The sequence below is a fragment of the Lithobates pipiens genome, unplaced genomic scaffold (assembly GCF_037356315.1).
Source record: "Lithobates pipiens isolate NorthernLeopardFrog02 unplaced genomic scaffold, aLitPip1_a1.2 Scaffold_27, whole genome shotgun sequence".
Taxonomy (NCBI): domain Eukaryota; kingdom Metazoa; phylum Chordata; class Amphibia; order Anura; family Ranidae; genus Lithobates; species Lithobates pipiens.
The window spans coordinates 117,613,287-117,632,173 of record NW_027507788.1 but is presented as its reverse complement, the minus strand read 5'-3'; the positions used below and the strand labels follow the sequence as shown (position 1 = coordinate 117,632,173).

At 45.9% G+C, this 18,887-nt stretch overlaps 1 protein-coding gene across 2 annotated transcripts in view; it reads right to left on the bottom strand.

The window, feature by feature from the left end:
- Positions 1-14,167: 14,167 nt before the first annotated feature.
- Positions 14,168-18,887, bottom strand: part of LOC143934090 (sulfotransferase 2B1-like) — a 94,225-nt gene continuing 89,505 nt past the window's right edge. For both annotated transcript variants that reach the window (XM_077457402.1, XM_077457401.1), the window contains exon 7: positions 14,168-14,548. In XM_077457402.1, the coding sequence (XP_077313528.1) occupies positions 14,433-14,548 (116 nt within the window). In that variant the 3' untranslated portion in view covers positions 14,168-14,432. The remainder of the gene's footprint in view (positions 14,549-18,887) is intronic.

Sequence of the window (18,887 nt, the reverse complement as noted above, 5' to 3'; positions counted from 1 at the left end):
AGTCCGCCGGGGCGAACGACGGAAAAAGGCGTTCGAACCCGCGGACGGCGAAAGTCGGAAATTCGCCGCGAAACGACCGCCGGGCGAACCGTTCGGCCATCACTACCCAGCACGACTCCTTTCCTGTATGACAATACTCTTGACACAACCTCACTTAACAATACAGAGGTGTACTACATTAAAACCATCCACACTACTACCACTTCCTACTGACGGGTATAAACATGACTGCACTGCTGCCATCACTGAAAAGGTACTGCCACGAAGTGATCTGAAAGATGTACCATTATCTAACCCTGACATGATACTTTTTGTTGATGGTTCTAGTAAGAAAAATCCAGATGGCACAAATGCAACAGGATATGCAGTAGTGACACAGGATGAGATTTTGGAAGCGGGGCCACTACCAAAACATTATTCAGCACAAGTTGCAGAACTTGTAGCATTGACAAGAGCATGTATACTGTCAGAAGGAAAATCTGTAACCATATACACTGACAGTCAATATGCCTTTTCAACAGTGCATGTTTTCGCACAACAATGGAACAACAGGGGGATGGTCACCTCCAGTGGTAAACCAATTTCACATACGGACTTCATTTTAGAACTCCTAGATGCAATACAGTTACCAAAAAAGCTTGCAATCTGTAAATGTCAAGCACATACAAAATATACGGACCCCATCTCAAAGGGAAATAAAAGGGCAGATGAAGCTGCACATAAAATAATGACGAGAAATCATAGTGATAGATCATACAGTCCTTACTGATATGCAGCAAAATGCCCCCCCTGGGGAAAACAATATTGGAAAACAAAGGGTTGCACAATAATTGATGACATTTACACATCACCTGAAGGGAAACCGGTATTACCAAAATCTTTATTTAGGTATGCAGCAGTATTGACACATGGAGTAACGCATGTGTCAAACAGGGGGATGACTGAGATGTTAAATAAATTATGTACAGCCTATGGATTCACAAATTACTCAAAAAACTTTTTGCTCTCAATGTCTTATATGTGCAAGACACAATGCTCAGGGAGGTATAAGACCACAGAAAGGGAAGTTCCCTACACCACAATATCCATTCCAACACATTTGCATGGATTTTATTGAATTAGACAAATGTGAAAGGAAGAAATATTGTTTGGTACCCAGGCACCCTGACCAAATGGGTGGAGATATTCTCGACAGGAAGTGCAGATGCACAGACTGTAGCCAAAGCATTACTAAGAGATATTATTCCTAGATTTGGAATCCCTAAAAGGATTTACAGTGATAATGGACCCCATTTTGTAATTAACAAATATACAACATTTGATAGAAGTGATGAGAATTAAAGGGAAATACCATTGTGCCTATCATTCCCAATCAGCTGGATTGGTAGAAAGACATAATGGCATTCTAAAAAGCAAACTGAGAAAAGCTATGGAAGAAATAGGTAAAAATAATTGGATGTATTGCCTACTAGTAGCTGTGACCAGTATGTATATCACACCCCCAAAAGAAGATGAAAAAGGTGCATGTGGGAGATTGGGTCTCAATAAAAAGTAATAAGAAAAAAAAAAGCAGTGGTAACTCCCCAAGGTGGGATGGTCCTTTCAAAGTCCTTTTAACTACCCCTACTGTGATAAGGATTGCAGAGAGGTCTACCTGGATTCACCAGTCCCATTGTAAAAACGTTTCACAGGCAGAGTAGGGCCAGTTGGCTACAAGAGGTCCAGAAAGTCCGGCTACAAAGGGAGGTCTCACACAAGGTGGGACTTGTCTCAAACCGGTGAAGTCTCCCTCCCCTTCCAACTCCCCTATCCTATCCGCTGGAACTCTGTAGCTGGTTAGGATGAAAGGGACAGTAATTATCCTTGGGTTACTGGTGACTCTAGGAGAGGCATCCATAAGAGGGGGTAGGCGCTATGGAAGAGTAGAGGAACCTTTGGATTGGGAAAGAACAGGAAAAGCTTTAAATCTAACCTTTATAGAGGGAATAACTAGCACTATACTGGTAGACTTCTGTCAGATTGCAGATTGTGGGGATACAACTGGGGCTAGAGGACTTCTATAGGCAGATAAATATATCTGCTGGCTCTGGAATAAGGCAGGATGTCAAGCATGGGATCAGGCCCTGTGGACTACAGCGCATCAAGATTGGGGGTATAATCAACCAGGGGCTAAAAAGAGTGGTATAAAGGAGAGACTCGTAATCACAAAAGCGGCCAACTCCCCCTTCACAAATAGTAAGAACTGTAACCAACTATTAATAACATTAAAGGAGCCGAGGAAGGAAGATCAGCGGTTGTATTCCATGGGAGCATGGGTGTCAGGAACTGATCCCTCAGGAACATTTTTCCTTGAGGTATTACCACCTAATAAAATTAAACAACAGGAAAAAGTAGACTCAGAAGGGAAAGAAGAAGGCCATACTAAAATAGAAGTTCTGAGTAAAACTATAAGATTCACTAACCTAACAATAGAAGATGCCATAGCTTTGGAGACGGGCTACCAAGAAAAAAAATGAGTGGTTAGAATGGTTGAGGTACACGGTTAGAACTCTGAAAAAGGAAAACTGTTTAGATTGTGCAGGAGCCAGACCACATTTAGCAACAGTTCCTTTTCCTCTAGATCACAATACAGATCCAGAAGGTTTAAAATGTATGTTGCAATTGTATAATAAGAGCTATAAACCTGAAACAAATTCTACTCGTCACACATTGAGTTTGTTGTTTCCCCCAGTACAGAGACCTCAGATACCTCCAGCGGTTGCCGCTTATCCGGGCAACTTTACTTGTTTTGCACTCCCAGGGAACCGTAGCGCGGTGGATCTTGGGTCACTACCTGATGACTACTGTGTGGAGAGGATTAACACGGACAACGGTGACTGGGTTGGACATGACATTCAGAGAGCTGATGTCTGGTGGATGTGTGGGGATAAGAAACTGCGAGCTAGACTACCAGCCAATGCCCAAGGGGATTGCGCCATGGTCCAGCTGGCTATGTCCCTGAGAATCCTGTCAGAATACCCGTGGACTAAGAGTCACCGACAGTATCGTAGGGACACCTCTCCCTTGGGGTCATTTGACTCTCAGATCTACATAGATGAGATTGGGGTTCCTCGCGGGGTGCCGGACGAGTTTAAAGCCAGGAATCAGGTGACAGCTGGGTTTGAGTCTCTTCTCTGGTGGGTGACTATAAATAAAAATGTTGACTGGATTAATTATATATATATTATAACCAACAACGATTTGTAAACTATAATAGGGATGCTGTGAAGGGCCTAGCAGAACAGTTGGCCCCCACATCTCTAATGACCTGGCAGAACCGAATGGTTTTAGATATGGTCTTAGCTGAAAGAGGAGGGTATGCAAAATGTTTGGTAGCATGTGTTGTACCTTTATCCCCAACAATACAGCTCCTGGAGGGACAGTGACCAGAGCCTTGGAAGGACTGACTGCGCTATCGAATGAATTGGCGGAAAACTCAGGTATTAATGATCCATTCACAACTTGGCTTGAAGGATGGTTCGGTAAATGGACTGGATGTATCACATCATGTTTGATCTCAATCGCTGTGGCTTTGGCTGTTTTGGTCACTTGCGGATGCTGCTGCATTCCCTGTATTCGAGGACTTTCACAAAAACTCATTGCAGTCTCAAGAACAATGTATCAAACCCTCTCTACCTCTGAGGAGACCTATGTGGACATTGAAGCTCAACTTAATGACATACAGTCCGAAAGTGTATAACACAGGGACTTTCATCGAAATGTGTTGAGATAAAATAGTCACACAAAGAGGAGGGAATGTTAGAAAAGTTTTAAATGTTTATTGTGTGACTATTAGAAAAACAATAGCCCTGAGACTGATTTGTTAAAAAAACTTACTTCTGAGCACATTATTGTATTAACTCATTGTATTGTTTTGTCTTAATCAACTCCATAGTAAGTTGTAGAATCATTAGATTTAACTAAATATGATAGCCTAAGAATGTACGGAACATGTATAGCTAATAAAGTGCCAGCCTGTGCCATGACAACGTTATTTATGTTCCCTCAGCCAATAGAAGCACAGAGATGTTATTCTTATGGGGTATGTGAGGGCGTAACACGGTCTTTTGGCAGACATTTTTCTTCAGCTTTCGTGCTGTAAGCATGTCTCTCTGTTGTGGGCCACATCAGAAATAAATTTTCCTGCTTCTCAGAACACCTGAAGTTTTTTTTACTGATCACAAGGGAAATTCCTAACATTCTCCTCCTCCAAAGACCCAACCACTGCCACAGGCTTTCCTTACCGCCCCTACTATAATGAACCATACTCGGGAGGGTGGGTGGGAATCTTCTCCACCTTCGCTCAGTGCTGATGTCACTCCCCCTCCTTCCTCCTAGCTTCCTAACCCAAGTGCCTCCCCTGCTCCGGCCACTCCCCTTTTCTTAAAGGGGACACATTTTTCTTTCCCAATAGCCTGACTGTGCTGTCCACACCTGTCATGCCGTCCCTGCGCTAATTCTTTTCTCTCCTTCTGCTCCGGGACTCTCTTGACATGTGAAGGACCTAATCCACAGTCGGTTAAGCCACCCGTTACACATAATATCCAAACCCTCCAAACCCCCTCACAAATGACATGACAAGATTTTTGGAGTAAATGGCCTTGACGGCCTTTTATTAACAATTACTTTAAACTTAAACAAATACATTTTTTTTAAATAAATCTTAACCCAACTTATGTCCTCTTGGGGTATTCGAGGGTAACACACATCACTGGTCACTGCGACAAACTTCTTTTAACTTTAGGCCTCCAGTCGCAAGCCCCCTGACCCGGAGACGGTACTCAACTTTCGCAGTGACCTACCTTTTACCCCTTCCAGGTTAACCCCTCATTAACCGGAAGGTACCTGATAACCCCATCCACAGATGGGTACCACCATGTTAATCCCATACCACAAATGGGTACCAACCATGTTAACCCCATACCACAGATGGGTACCAACCATGTTAACCCCATACTACAAGATGGGTACCAACCATGTTAACCCCATACTACAAGATGGGTACCAACCATGTTAACCCCATACCACATATGGGTACCAACCATGTTAACCCCATCCACAGATGGGTACCAACCATGTTAACCCCATGCCATAGATGGGTACCAACCATGTTAACCCCATACCACAGATGGGTACCAACCATGTTATATATGCATATAACATCCATATTCTCCTCCTCCAAAGACCCAACCACTGCCACAGCACGAAAGGGGTAAAACCTTACCCTTGTGTGCGCCTCCACACCTTCCTTGCTCGCTGTATGCTTTCCTGCAAACCCAGAGTCCAAAGATCGTTTCCCACTTCATTAAAGTGCACCCCATCGCTCCTAAGATACCTCCCTCTAACCACTTATAGCACTCCCTGACGTATAATCCCACCCCTGTTCCTAATCACAAACTTACTCACTTCCGTGTTTTCTTCCACTCGGGTCCCATCAACCTTTTTAGCTGGACAAGACGTACTGCCCGCCATATCTGACCAATAACCATCCCGGCTGAGCTTCCTGACTGGAGATGCCCCACTGCCTACTGTTCAGCTGAACATAAGCTCTTCTGGCCCACCCCAGGAAACATATGAGTGACCCAGGATCCACTTGGCCAACCTCTGCACCTGTAAACAATAAAATGACAGACCAACCATCAATTTCCCCCATACTTAACACCAAAATAAAGCCTGAAAAAACACATCTGTAAACCAATTCTGCCACGAATGTGGGAGACTATACAACTCAAATCTGTTCGAGCCCACATACCAAGGCGCTTATGTGTTTCATGATGGAGGACGGCTCATGAAGCCTCCGTGTCCGCCCCAGTCCAGAAGAACTGGGAGGCCTACATTTTTTGGATCATAGCCACCGCTGTCAACCATTTTCAAAACCTGGCTATGAACTGTAGCATTGGCAAGGACGACCCATCACTATATCTCCGCACAGAGCCTGTGAACCCAGGCCACTTGTCCCTAAAGATCATGCTCCTCTTACCGGACAAATGTGTGACTCAGTAGTCCGGAACCTTCCAGTCGCATGTACTTACCGGTCAGACCGGTTGTCTGTTCTTTGACCGCCTTACCCACCTACTGACCGAATCTCGCAAATACCCACAGCCCTCCATTAGCTGTCCCCCTGGAGACATTTTAAAGAGGGTTGCCAAACTCGCTTATCCGCAACATCCCAAAGAAAATCAGTGTGAAGGCCGAGCGGAATACGGCACATTTATACTCTGAGCTACCAATGTTGCTCAGCCCCGAAATCAGGCCGTGTAGCATGGCAATGGAACTGGTTGCCTCATACTTTGAAAAGAAAGGCCAATTCTGCCAATTAACGATCAAAGGCGGCTGCCGCCATACCTCTCTCAAATCCTATGTGAAGAAAATTAGAGACCTGCGTGGCCTGCCTATCGACCCTCAGAGGCAGTGCTGCGCCTGTACCAGCCTACTCCACATAACTGCCCTGCCGTGGAATAGCCCCCCCCCAAGTTGTCGCAACCACAGGGATTCTAATCCCTTGTGCTGCGATCCCCAAGGCAATGCTCCACCTAAGTCAGAACAGCTGACCCGTGTTGTTCCACGTCCGGTGCCAACTCCCAGCACCTGGCCTGCTGAAAACAAAACAAAGCTGCCGCCAAGATGTTATCAATACCTGGCAGGTACACCGCGTAATCAAAAGCATTCCATTTTGCAAGCAGCACAATGCCCAATGTCCCAACCACCGAACCACCGGCCTGGACGCTGCCGACCAGCCGTTACGAACCGCCACCCCCAGGTTGCCACAAATGAAATGCACCTGTAAGTTCCAGAAGGATTCCACCCACGCTTCCATCACTTTCACCATTGGAAACAGTTCCAGGAGAACAAAGTTCCTCAAGAACAGGCCTACCCCCCCACGCTGGGGGGCAAACGGTGGCGCTACGTTTCTCCTGACAGAAGGCCCGATAGCACGCGGAGCCTGAAGCGTAAGTGAACACTCTAACTCGCCATCGCTGATGGGACCAGGCCTCCGTAAAGCGTGCCCATTAACGACTCCAGGAATTCCCACACCCCTTGCACCCCCGCAAGAGCCCTCTTTGCTCACAGTTGAGCTCACAAAGTACTTCGGGGGCATTGACTACAGCAGATGCTGCCGACAGTTGACGGCGAAACCCTACCTATGGGAATTATATGGCAAGCAAAATTTTGCTGCCCCACAGCAATTGTAACTGACGCTGCTGTACTCGCTCACAGTAAAGGTCCCACGATGTCTGCCTTGAGATTTTCTGCTTGTCCATCGACAATCGGCAGTCCATTCCATGAATCCACTGCAATTCCCAGGAAAACAAAGGTAGACGTGGGGATTTGCTAGCGGGACCCCAAATGTACCACTATATGTTGCAATGTCCCCCAACAATGCCAATATTGTAACCTGGTTGAAAAACGCATATGAAGTCACCCATATAGTGAATGACTGAGTTGATCCCGGGGACGACCCGTACTACCCAATTTATGAAGAAAGCGCCTGATGTGGAACCTCTCCTTGGGAGACAATGATCCACGTAGTACGCCACCTTCCAAGTACAACCTGGCAGATGGCAATTGACTGGACGAACTGGCAAAGGCCGTAAAGCTAAGCCAATATCCGCTTTCAAACCACGACCCCTACCCATAACGACGAACCCAAGATATTGCTGCACCAAACAAGTCTATGATACTGCCCACCCCTCCGGAGCAATACAATCATTAACCAACCCCCTAAGGAAGGAAAGGTGGTGAATCAATCAGAGCTTATTTGACCTCAGTAATTGGGCCAAACGTAAAACTCGACGCTAATGAGCATTTTATCTTGAAACCGCGCGAGAAACCCGATTCCAACACCTGAGCCGCTTTTTGGTCGGGGCACTTACTGAGAAAAGGAAGTGTCCGATCCCTCCACTGGTGTCATCCCTCCTCATCTGAACCACCTACCAGTGCATGGGAACCCCCGCGGCCAGAACGTGTGCGATTGGAGAGACAGCTAACCCCAAACTTACCTTTTCAGTCGGTTATCCAGAGGCAGCGGTACCTCCGACCCCTCCTGAAATTGCTCAGGAGCCCGCTCCGCTGTCCTAAGCTTCATACACAGGCGTATATCCACGTAATCTCCATCGGCGTAGCTGTAGGGCGGCCCCATCGTTGTCAAAATTGTTTGCCGCACCGCAGCCATGCCCTAACACCCTCCGTCAGATGTGTCTCGCTAATGGCCTCCAGGTATACTAACAACCCCAAGAAGGCGAACGCCTGCAACTAAGTTGAAAAAAGGTATGAGGAATAGCAGATCACTGCGTTTCCACTCCCCAGATCGAACTGCTCTAACGGCACTAAAGTCAAGCCCTCCACCTATTCCCCCCTTTTGACTTCCTTTCCCTGATGAACTACCCGCAATCGGGGACCCAGCTGTTTTTTTTTTTTTTTTTTTAAAGAAGAAACAAGTAAGGAAGAATTGCACTCACCGGGCTACCCAGGACAGGGCCCACCAGTCGCCACTCTGGAATCCGCCGCTCCCGAATGTCCCTGGTCCTCGCCCTTCCCGGACCCAGACAGTTCTCCCTTCGATCCGTCGTTGTTATCCTCTGGATGAACGACCCCTGGCTACACCCCAGAGGGTCCTGCGCCGGTTCCCGGGGGTCTGCATTGCTGTTCCCGTCCTTCTCTCCGTCCTGATGCACCAGACTAGCTCGTGCCCACCTAGCGGGGCTCCTGGTCCAACTCCCGGTCTAGGCATTTGTTGCTTGACCTCTGACCTCGCTCCCACCTTCACAGCGCTCCTCCTGTCCTCACATTGGTCACATGGGACAGCGGGCCTACCCTGCCGCCTGACCCGCATCACGGCTCTCCCTCGCTGGGCCATCTGGCTGCTCCGGCCTTCTCCTGCAACCCTGGCCTCCCGTTCCTGGGGGGTGGGGGGGTGTGTGGAGCCGAGCCATGTGTTGAGCTCTGCTCCCCCACCCTTGTGCTCCTGTCCCAGCACTGTGTAAGTCTTAATCCCCTTTCCTGGATCCCCTGGGGCTGCTGTTCACTGGAGGGGAGGTGCAAGGATTTTTGACACCCTAGGCGAAACCTCATTTTGCCGACCCCCCCATCGGCCCCACCCCTCACTCCACCCCCTTTGCTGTGCTCATGTGACAGGAGGCGGTGCTATACCAGAAGCATCGGTTCTGCTTCCTCTAGCGCTGGCTCCAGTGCTGCACCTCTAATTACATTACCGGTCAGACGAAGCAGCTGCCTGAGACTGAGTTAGTTACAAGCTGCAGCCTGCAGACACGGAGGAAAACCAGTGGTCGGGCGCCCCTAGGCAGCAGTGCGCCCTAGGCGGCTGCCTAGTTTGCCTAGTGGTAGCACCGGCCCTGCTCTCTACTACAAGAAATCATCCCCATTGTGTTTGCAAATGCTACTTAGGTTCTACTGAGGAAGCCCAATGAGAGAGCGGATCACGAAGAGAGGGGAGGAGCCGAGTCTGTGAGAACACATTAATCACCGTGGGTGAGACCTGCGCTGAACAAATCAATGTTTTATATGCTTATCTGACGTTTTTACTTTGTAAATTTAAATCTTTGGGGGTGTTTTAACCACTTCAATACCAGGCACTTATACCCCTTCCTGCCCAAGCCAATTTTCAGCTTTCTGCGCTGTTGCTGTTTAACCACTTCAGCTCCGGACCAATAAACACCTTAAGGACCAGAGGTCTTTTTGCAATTTCGCACTGCGCTGCTTTAACTGGTAATTGCGCGGTCATGCAATATTGCACCCAAACGAAATTTGCGTCCTTTTCTTCCCACAAAGCTTTCTTTTGATGGTATTTGATTGCCTCTGCGATTTTTTTTTTTTTGCGATATAAATGGAAAAAGAGCGAAAATTTTGAAAAAAAAAGATATTTTCTTCTTTTTGTTATAAGAAAAATCGAATAAACTAAATTTTAGTCATACATTGAGGGCAAAATTTATTCAGCCACATGTCTTTAGTAAAAAAAATGTCAATAAGCGTATATTTTTTGGTTTGCGCAAAAGTTATAGCGTCTACAAACTAGAGTACATTTTCTGGAATTTACACAGCTTTTAATTTATGACTGCCGATCTCATTTCTTGAGGTGCTAAAATGGCAGGGCAGTACAAATCCCCCCCAAATGACCCCATTTTGGAAAGTAGACACCCCAAGGAAATTGCTGATGGGTATGTTGAGCCCATTGAATATTTATTTTTTTTGTCCTAAGGGATTGAATAATGACAAAAAAAATAAAAAATTTTTTACAAAAAGTTGTCACTAAATGATATATTGCTCACACATGCCATGGTTATATGTGGAATTGCACCCCAAAATATATTCCGCTACTTCTCCCGAGTATGGGGATACCACGTGTGTGGGACTTTTTGGGAGTCTAGTCACGCACGGCACTCCGAAAACCAATCACCACCTTCAGGATTTCTAAGGGTGCAAATTTTTGATTTAACTCCTCACTACCTATCACAGTTTCGAAGGCCATAAAATGCCAAAATAGCACAAAACCCCCCCAAATGACCCCATTTTGGAAAGTAGACACCCCAAGCTATTTACTGAGAGGCATGTTGAGTCCATGGAATATTTTATATTTTGCCAAAAGTTGCGGGAATATTACAAACTTTTTTTTTTTTTTGCACAAAGTTGTCACTAAATGATATATTGCTCACACATGCTATGGGCAGAAGTCAAATTACACCCCAAAATAAATTCTGCTGCTTCTCCCGAGTACGGGGATACCACATGTGGGGGACTTTTTGGGAGCCTAGCCACGTACGGGACCCCGAAAACCAAGCACTGCCTTCCGGATTTGAATATAAAATGCTATAAAAAACAAACTAACCAGAGTCACCCGTAACACTTATACGGTGATCAGTGGTGAAAGGGTTAACTAGGGGCAATCAGGGGGTTCAAATTTTTATTAGGTAGTATATGGGGGTCCCTGGCGCTATATAAAAACCTGACGGGGAACCTAAATAACTAACTGGCTAACCAGCGTCACCAGTGACACTTATACTGTGATCGCTGGTGAAAGGGGGTGAAAGGGTTAACTAGCAGCAATCAGGGGGTTAAAACCATTATTGGGTAGTATATCGGGGTACCTAGCGCTATAAAAACCTGGCGGTGAACCTAAAAAAATAACTAGCTACCTAGCGACACTAGCGACACTGATGCAGCGTTCAGAAAAATGATCGCTTAGTGACACTGGCAAAAGGGGGTGAAAGGGTTAACTAGCAGAAATCGGGGGTTAAAACCATTATTGGGTAGTATATCGGGGTACCTAGCGCTATAAAAACCTGGCGGTGAACCTAAAAAAATAACTAGCTACCTAGCGACTGTAGCGACACTAATGCAGCGATCAGAAAAACGATCGCTTAGTGACACTGGCAAAAGGGGGTGAAAGGGTTAACTAGCGGCAATCTGGGGGTTAAAACCATTATTGGGTAGTATATCGGGGTACCTAGCGATATAAAAACCTGGCGGTGAACCTAAAAAAATAACTAGCTACCTAGCGACACATGCAGCGATCAGAAAAATTATCGCTTAGTGACACTGGAAAAAGGGGGTGAAAGGGTTAACTCTAGGGGCAATCAGGGGGTTAAATCTTTATTGGGGGGTGATAGGGGGCTACCCTGGACCTAACACTAACTGTCCTGACAGTTTTTACTGTCACAACTGACACTGAATGCATTGATCAGTAAAGAAATGATCAATGCAATCAGTGACACTGTGACTGGGGGGGGAGGGGGGGCGGGGGGGGATCGGGGGGGGTTTGTGTGCCTGTGTGTACCTACATGTCAGTGTAGTGTTGGTGCACACTTACTTTTACTCTTCTCCTCGTAGTCCGGTCAAAAAGACCGCCCCGAGGAGAATGACATCACTTCCTCCTTCCTGTGTAAACAATACACAGGGGAGGAAGCTTCTCATTGGCCAGGAGCGATCCAGAGGGGGTGGCCAAAAACCAACGGCCATCCCCTCATCACGGAGCGCTCCTGGACCGAATCGGACCGCCGTAAACAGCGGGAGGGGGTCCGATCGGACCCCCCACCCGCTGGAAGGCAATCACGTAGATGTACGTGATTGTGCCTGCCTGTGCCATTGTGCTGACGTACAATGGCAATACGGCGGTCCTTAAGTGGTTAAATGACAATTGCGCAGTCATGCCACACTGTACCCAAACAGAATTTTTAGCATTTTGTTCCCACAAATAGAGCTTTCTTTTGGTGGTATTTGATCACCTCTGCGGTTGTTAATTTTTGCTAAACAAATAAAAAATACCGAAAACGTTGAAAAAAAAAAAAAGTTTTCCTTTTGTTTCTGTTATAAAATTTTGTAAATACGTAAGCTTTCTCCTTCACTGATGGGCACTGATAAGGCGGCAACAATGGGGGGGCACTAACAGGCACTGATAGGCCCGACGATGGGCACTGGTAGGCGGCACTGATATGCAGCACTGATGGGCATTGATAGGCAGCACTGATGGGCACACATGGATGGCACTAACCACTGTTGGGCACTGAAAGGCTGCAAAGATGGGTACTTATGAGTGGAACTGATAGGCGGCACTGCTGGGCACTGATATGCAGCACTGATATGCGGCGCTGATAGGCATCCCTGGTGGCAGTGGCAATGGTATGCATTGTGAGTGGGCACTGATTGGCAGCTGCCTGGGCATTGATTGGCAGCTGCCTTGGTACTGATTGGCATTTCCCTGGTGGTCTAGGGGGAGCATACCTGGTGGTCCAGTGTGTTTGCCATCCTGGTGGTCCTGGGTGGCATGATGATGGTCCTGGGTGGGATCGGAGGGGGGCTGCGCTGATAAACAATCAGCACAGAACCCCCCCTGTCAGGAGAGCCGCCGATCGGCTCTCCTCTACTCACGCCAATCAACGGCTTTTCCTGTTTACATCATGATCAGCTGTGATTGGACACGGCTGATCATGTGGTAAAGAGCCTCTGCCAGAGGCTCTTTATCGAGATCGGTGTAGCGGTGTGTCAGACTGACACACCGCACCACCGATTGCCACGGGCACGCGGCGGCTGTTATCCTAAAGGGCGTCATATGATGCCCAGTCAGGATAACTGAACCACTGCCCAGCCATCATTCTGCTATAGGCCAGGCGGGAAGTGGTTAATAAATGTAGCAACAGAGAAACACTATGGTAGTTGTGTGTGTTGTTCCATGTTATAAAACCACACTGATTAAAGCGGAGTTGGACCTGAATGAGAGAGTGAAGGAGGGTGTTCCCTGGAATCATCTGTAGTGAAGTCACCAGCGTGAACGGGCAATCTAATGGCCTGTACACACGATCTGACTTTTTGAAAACAAACATCCAAATTAGCTGTTTTAAGGCAACATCCAACCGCATGTACGCTCCATCAGACAAGCTTTTTTCATTTTTCATCTGACTTTTGTTGGCTGTGTGAACAGACAAACTTTTCGACAACATAAGTCTGATGGAGCATAGTCCGATCATGTGTACAGAAACCCATTGGAATTTACAAACATGCATGCTCAGAACCAATGCAAAAGATCAGACAACAATACAGAAATTGACCAAAGGTGGCGGTAGGGAGCAGAAAAAACACATGATTTGGTGAAAGTTGGCTGAAAAAGTCCGATCGTTTGTATGCTTAAGTACAGGGCCAACGCCCTTTGTACAAAAGTCCACAGGAAAGTTTTTATAAAGTCCAATCGTGTGTATGAGGCTTTAGGAGCATACGATTCTTACCACTAATAACCCGAGAAGTAGAAAGGAATGAGGATTTAAATGCAAGACCTTTCCTATGAGTTTTTAACTCATCCGTGAGGTGAGCGAGCATTTTGTCTGGTGATGGTGCGCACATAGCATTATATTCAAGAGAGAGAGGATCTGCACAGCGGTATTTCTGTTTACACCACATTTTATGAGAACATTTTCCAGAAAATACAGGAGTTGTTTTTTCAATATTATTATTTTTTTTTTTTTTTGAGTGGTCACACAAGGACTGACTAGAGTGTGAGGCAATCATTATTAATAAGCATTGTATACTTTATATTTGTATGTATATTTCCTAGCTCTGTACTATTTAACAATTATTATAATCTATATTTGGTGAGGTGATTCACTGAGAGTGTCACAGCAGCTGTGGAGATATTGTAATTTATTATTACTATTCACAATTACATTTTGACTTATGTTAGTATTTGGCGCTGATTGCTTTTTTTCACCGTTTATACTTGTATAAAGCAATAAAGTTCTTAAAAATAAACTGGAAAGCAGCTGTTTTTTTATTTTGCTTATTGCATTATTCCTACACTTTAATAAAAATCAAACAATAAAATAATTAAAAATATATATTTTGATTAAAAAGTAACATGATGCTTTCCACTGATGTCTGGTGTTTTTAAATCATGCGTCTTCCCAAAAAAACTTCATATTTAAATCTTTCATTTTCTCTTGATACACTGTATCAAAATATTCATTCTGGGCAACTGTAAAGTGGTTCTTCCAGTCTCCAGTGATCCCTGCAAGGATAAAACAGTTGATACATATAAGGTAGAATTCAGTTTAGCAAGTCACTATCACGCTTTCAAAAAGCTACTACAAGTATATTTAGTCTGTTTAAAGCGGTTGTATACTCATTTTTTTTACTTTTACCTACAGGAAAGCCTATAATAAGGCTTACCTGTAGGTAAAAAAAAAATCTCCTAAACCTGTACGGTTTAGGAGATATTCCCCTCGGTATGGGCCGCTGACTGCAGCGGCGCATGCGCACAAGGGGATTCTCGGCTGAAAGCCCGGCAGTGGCCGGACCCGGCCGGGATGAAATCTTCCACGTGCATGCGCGGGAGTGACGATATCGCAGCTCCAGCCACTCACAGTGCAGAAGCCGCGATACCCAGAAGAAGCTGACATGCTCCCTCGGCGTGGATCAGACCAGATGTCGGGGCCTCGTTCTAAGGTAAGTATTTCATAATGAGCTAGTATGCGGTGCATACTAGCGCATTATGCCTTTTCCTTTGCAGGTAGAAAAAAAAAAAACATCTGCGGGTTTACTCCCGCTTTAAGGCCCCCTAAACATCAGAACAGGAAGTCAGTAGACATTAAAAATTTGCTAAAAGCCATGTCTTGGCCAGAATATGGATTTGTTCTGAGCATTGGAAGTGCTAGATGTGTCTAGTTGTTTATGCCCATTTAGGCACTTACCCCATTTTTACTTTCTGCTATAAAACATACCCAATGAAAACATGTAAAAAAATCAAATGTATTCATCAATTTAGACCAAAATGTATTTTGTTACATATTTCTGGTAAAAAAATTCCAATAATCATATATTGATTGGTTTGCACAAAATTTATAGCGTCTACAAACTATTGGATTTTTTTTATTTTATTTTATTACTAGTAATGGTGGTGATCAGTGACTTTGCAAGAAATCGGACACTAAGTGACAGTTTTTGGGGACCAGTGACACCAATACAGTGATCAGTGCTAAAAAACATTTATTTTCACTGTACTAATGACATTGGCTGGCAAGTGATTAACATCAGGGGCAATCAAAGGGTTAACTGTGCGCTCTGGACTGGTGAGTCCAAATTTGAAATATTTGTCTGTAGCAGAAGGAAGTTTGTTCGCCGAAGGGCTAGAGAGTGGTACGATAATGAGGCGAGAGTGAAGCATGGAGGAGGTTCCTTGCAAGTTTGGAGATGCCTTTCTGCAAATGGAGTTGGAGACTTGGGTCAGGATCAATGGTGTCATCAATGCTGAGATATTCAGAATAATTATCTATCATGCCACATCATTAGGGAGGCATGCGATTGGCTCCAAATTTATTCTGCAGCAGGACAACCCCAAACATACAGTCAATGTCATTAAGAGCTATCTTCAGCTTAAAAAACAAGGAGTCCTGGAAGTGATGGTTGGGCCCCCACAGAACCCTGATCTCAACATCAACAAGTCTGTCAGGGATTACATGAAGAGACAGAAGAATTTGAGGCAGCCTACATCCATAGAAGATATGTGGTTAGTTCTACAAGATGTTTGGCACAACCTACCTGTCAAGTTCCTTCAAAAACTGTGTGCACGTGTACCTTGAAGAATTTGTTGTTTTGAAGGTAAATATTGTTCACACCAAATATTGATTTCATTTGGATTTCTCTTTTGTTCATTTCTTTCCATTTTGTTAATTAATAAAAAAATAAACTATTAACATTCATCTATTGCTGAAAACATTCTTAATTTAAAGCATTTTTTCACACCTGCCTAAAACTTTTGCACAGTACGTCAACAAACGATTTAATCATGCGTGCTTACATTGCTTATTTAGTTGTGTCCAGATTTCAAAGTAAACTTAAAAGCGTATTTCCAATTTTGCAGGCAAATTGGGGTAACACCTACTGTATATACAGTATGTCACATGTTCTCATAATATAGCTTTAAAAAAAGGTGCTGGTTACCTTTTTAATGTGTTTTACTTGCCTAAATTTTCTGACATGCTATCCCTGCTTTGCAATATTTGGGAGGGGGCAGTGAAGTAATGTTTAACATAATTAACCCTGTCTGTACTGCGTTCAGGGTTCTTCATTATTAGTTGCAAACTAGATGTATATTGTAACCCTTTGTTAGGACAGACTGGGGTTGACTTACTAAAATTGTAGAGTGCAAAATGTTTTTATACTTTTGCAGTCAAATTTGAGAAGACCCCACTATGCTTTTGCTACTTGTCCCCATTCACAAGTAGCAGTAGTATATATACACACACACACGGCCTTCTATTGAGGTGGTTATACCAATATCATATTTGCAGCTACAACCATGAGACGGTACTTTTTTTAGTCTGTGATTCTACATAAAGTAAATGTGATCTGAGTGGCTATACATTTGCCCAATCACTTTTACAGGAGGCGGAAGGGGGTCCCCCTACTCCTGCCGCCTCCTTTTCTGGGCTCCCCCATCCCACCAGAAAGCCTGGTACCAAAGCAACCAGTTTGTAAGTTTACATACACTGAGAAGAATGGAAAAAAATGTCCCCCCTATTCTGATGTCAGGAACCAGATCGTCAAGGATTTAGTCACTTCCAGTCGTGGCTTATTGTATACAAGACGTTACCGGCTTGTAAAAGCATCTTATCAAACTGATCTTTGTTGATCAGATGCTTTGGAGGCCAAAGGAGAGAGCTGGGATCTAATAGACCCCAGATCTCTCTAAAAAGAGGACCTGTCACAGCCCATGCTATAGCAATCAAATGAATCTAAAAATAAAAAAAAAGTACAGTGTAAAAAATAAATTTAAGTAAAATAAAATATATATATTTTTAAATGTGCCCTGTCCCCCCATGCTCATGCAAAAATGTGAATGCGCACATAGGTCCTGCATAGGGTTGCCACCTGTCTGGGATTCACCTGGACAGTACGGGTTTAGAGTAATTTTGAATCACGTGTCCGGGGCTCCTGCCGCCTGGAACCCGGACACATGATCCAGACCGCACTGTGGCTCAGAGCTCCATCTGTTCAGCTGGGGGCCGGGCAGGAGCATTACTACAGGTTATTATGCTACTACAGCTGTTTGGACAATTTAGTCAGTGTGGACCCCACTTCTATAGTATCCGCCGGGGAAGGTAATTGCCGGGAACCGCAGCTCACATGCCTTTGTCAGAGAATGCACAGGTCAGAAGAGGTGCCCGGCCAGCAGACACTGAGGACACTCAAACCCTGGACAACTTTACAGAGGAGGAGACCGCTATAGACGAAAGAGTCCAGCCAGCAGTGACCTGTCAGTGTTCGGGTGTCAGTGCAGAATTGGAGGACAGCGCACTAGATCGGGGATATGAGCTGCATGATCGGCCGAGCAGTATATACAATATGTAGTTTATCACACAGACAGCTGACCGGGAAAAGACCGTGCAGGAGACCAGCCGCAGAATCAGCTCCATCCACACTACTGGGCTGGGTAAGAAATACACTGATCTGAGGAGGGAGGAGGGAGAGGGGGGAAATCTTAGGATTCTTTGCTATCACCTCTGTGTTGTAATGATCGGGAGGCAGGGCTGGTGCCAGCATAATACAGTGTCCTGTATATGAGCGAGAATAGTGTGTCACCTCCACATGTCCTCCCTGTCACTCTACCTGTCCCCTCCCTGTCACTCTACCTGCCCTCTCCATGTCACTCTGCCTGCCCCCCTCCATGTCACTCTGCCTGCCCCCCTCCATGTCACTCTGCCTGCCCCCCTCCATGTCACTCTGCCTGCCCCCTCCATGTCACTCTGCCTGTCCCCTCCATGTCACTCTGCCTGTCCCCTCCATGTCACTCTGCCTGCCCCCTCCATGTCACTCTGCCTGTCCCCTCCATGTCACTCTGCCTGCCCCCTCCATGTCACTCTGCCTGTCCCCCTCCATGTCACTCTGCCTGCCCCCTCCATGTCACTCTGCCTGTCCCCCTCCATGTCACTCTGCCTGCCCCCTCCATGTCACTCTGCCTGTCCCCCTCCATGTCACTCTGCCTGCCCCCTCCATGTCACTCTGCCTGTCCCCTCCATGTCACTCTGCCTGTCCCCCTCCATGTCACTCTGCCTGCCCTCTCCATGTCACTCTGCCTGCCCTCTCCATGTCACTCTGCCTGTCCCCTCCATGTCACTCTGCCTGTCCCCTCCATGTCACTCTGCCTGTCCCTCTCCATGTCACTCTGCCTGCCCTCTCCATGTCACTCTGCCTGTCCCCCTCCATGTCACTTTGCCTGCCCCCTCCATGTCACTCTGCCTGCCCTCTCCATGTCACTCTGCCTGCCCCCCTCCATGTCACTCTGCCTGTCCCCTCCATGTCACTCTGCCGGTAAATTTTACCCCCAACCACAAGTGTAAACGGAGTCG